Source organism: Clarias gariepinus, chromosome 25 (assembly GCF_024256425.1).
Source record: "Clarias gariepinus isolate MV-2021 ecotype Netherlands chromosome 25, CGAR_prim_01v2, whole genome shotgun sequence".
Classification (NCBI taxonomy): domain Eukaryota; kingdom Metazoa; phylum Chordata; class Actinopteri; order Siluriformes; family Clariidae; genus Clarias; species Clarias gariepinus.
Genome location: NC_071124.1, coordinates 9,055,686 through 9,057,500, shown reverse-complemented (window position 1 = coordinate 9,057,500; position 1,815 = coordinate 9,055,686). Strand labels below are relative to the sequence as shown.

The 1,815-nt window shown below is 34.0% G+C and overlaps 1 protein-coding gene across 1 annotated transcript in view; it reads left to right on the top strand.

The window, feature by feature from the left end:
- The window catches only part of LOC128513437 (succinate receptor 1-like), a 3,579-nt gene extending 3,278 nt beyond the window's left edge, over nucleotides 1-301 (top strand). Inside the window, exon 2 of the mRNA XM_053487189.1 lies at nucleotides 1-301. This exon is cut by the window's left edge and continues 632 nt beyond it. Coding sequence (XP_053343164.1) covers nucleotides 1-301 — 301 coding nt within the window.
- Nucleotides 302-1,815: the final 1,514 nt, after the last annotated feature.

The window sequence follows — 1,815 nt, the reverse complement described above, 5'->3', positions numbered from 1 at the left end:
GCTTGGGACATCCTTCCAAAGGCCAGTAAAACTAGTGAGGGGATCAACAATCATGTTTCTGGTTCTCTACACACCCCTACATATAATGAGGAATGTGCGTATTACATCACGGCTTCCTGAATTAAATGTGCCACAGTGTATCATAGACTACATTTATGCAGTTTACACAGTGACACGCCCAATTGCGTATGTTGACAGTGTTATTAACCCTTGGGTTTACTTCCTCATGACAGACAACTTTAAAGAAGTACTGCTGAACAAGTGGAGCCAGCTTAAAAGGATGATAAGGACTGCAAGATAAGCAAGTCTGACCTGCCAAGCAACGGCAGCACTGATAATGATTGCTTTAATTTGAACTCTGAGTTAAGTCTAAGCTTAAATACTATACAAATGATGGGGCAAACTGAAAAGGGATGGTAAACAGAATGGAAAAACAAAAGCCAGAAAGCCTATCGTGTAGTAACTGTACCATTCTTGATGAGGTGCAGGTGCGTACTGTGCAAAGGGATTAGGCATCCTTTTTTTTTTGTTTATTCTATGACTTCATTATTAAGTCAGTACAAAATACATTTATTATTTCCTAACCTTAGTACTCCAGAAAGAAAAAAAAAATCTTACAGGAAAACATCAGTAGACCAAAAAAAAAGCACCATATTATGTAAAAGACCACTTTTCAGATAAAAAAAAGCTTCTGCGTTTGATGCGTGATAAAAGAAGCAGGTGTGACAAAGTAACTAAGCAGCTAATTTCCATATTATACTGCACAAATTGTACCTGAGACTAAATTTAATTGAAGGTCATTACTCTAATTATTGACTTTTCCAGTAATTATCATTTTTTATAGCATTTTATAGTATTTTTAAGACATCTCTGATCTACTGCAATTATTTGCCTAAAACTAAAAAAACACATTACATTACGAAATAGAACTGGAGATTTTAAAATGAAGTCACACATATTAAACAACAACAGCAACAACAACAGTCAACTTATATTTTAAGACACAAATGTCAGCTGCAACAGTTGGAACAGTTCTTCCAAGAACAATATTGCCAAGTGCATTTCCAAAATCCATCAAGCACCATAATAAAACTGGCCTTTAATGATGGACATCCCATTAAAAAAAGACCAAGACTTACCACTGTTACCAGCCTTAGAAATCATCAAGTTACAGAACATCACCTTTGAGCCATTATGAACACTTTACAGTGCATAAGCACTATGGTATGCAGCATTGATTTACAATGTAGAAAGAAATACAAATTAGGAAAGACAATTGAATAAGAAGATGTGTCCAAACTGTATATATTGGGGTGTGGGTGTGTGTTTAATTAATGTTTAATATACACTGTCTAGCCAAAAAAAGTTAAAAAGTTACAAAGTCTGTGATTTTGTTCGGTTGCATTTAGCTTTGGTTATGGCATGCAATATGGTGGCTAATTCATGTGTGAAAATGTGAATATAATTAAATGAATTTTGCATGTATTAAATCTGAAGGTGACGTTTCTCACAACCACATAACTTGGCAATTTACAATTTCCAAGTTCTATTCTTGCTGAGTTTGCAGTTTTAATTGTATTTTTTTTATACACATACATAATACAGCACAGTTACACTTATAAAATTTTACCATGGCATAGTTACCATGTTAGTCTAATGGTAACTGTGTCATCGTAAATAGTATCATGGGACTTATTTGCTCATGTAGTATATGTACCACGCTATGATACATGCTTTTACCATGGATGGGTAAATGGTACATCTGTAATTTATAATATAATGTTGTACCATGGAAAAAATATTGTCATTACCAAG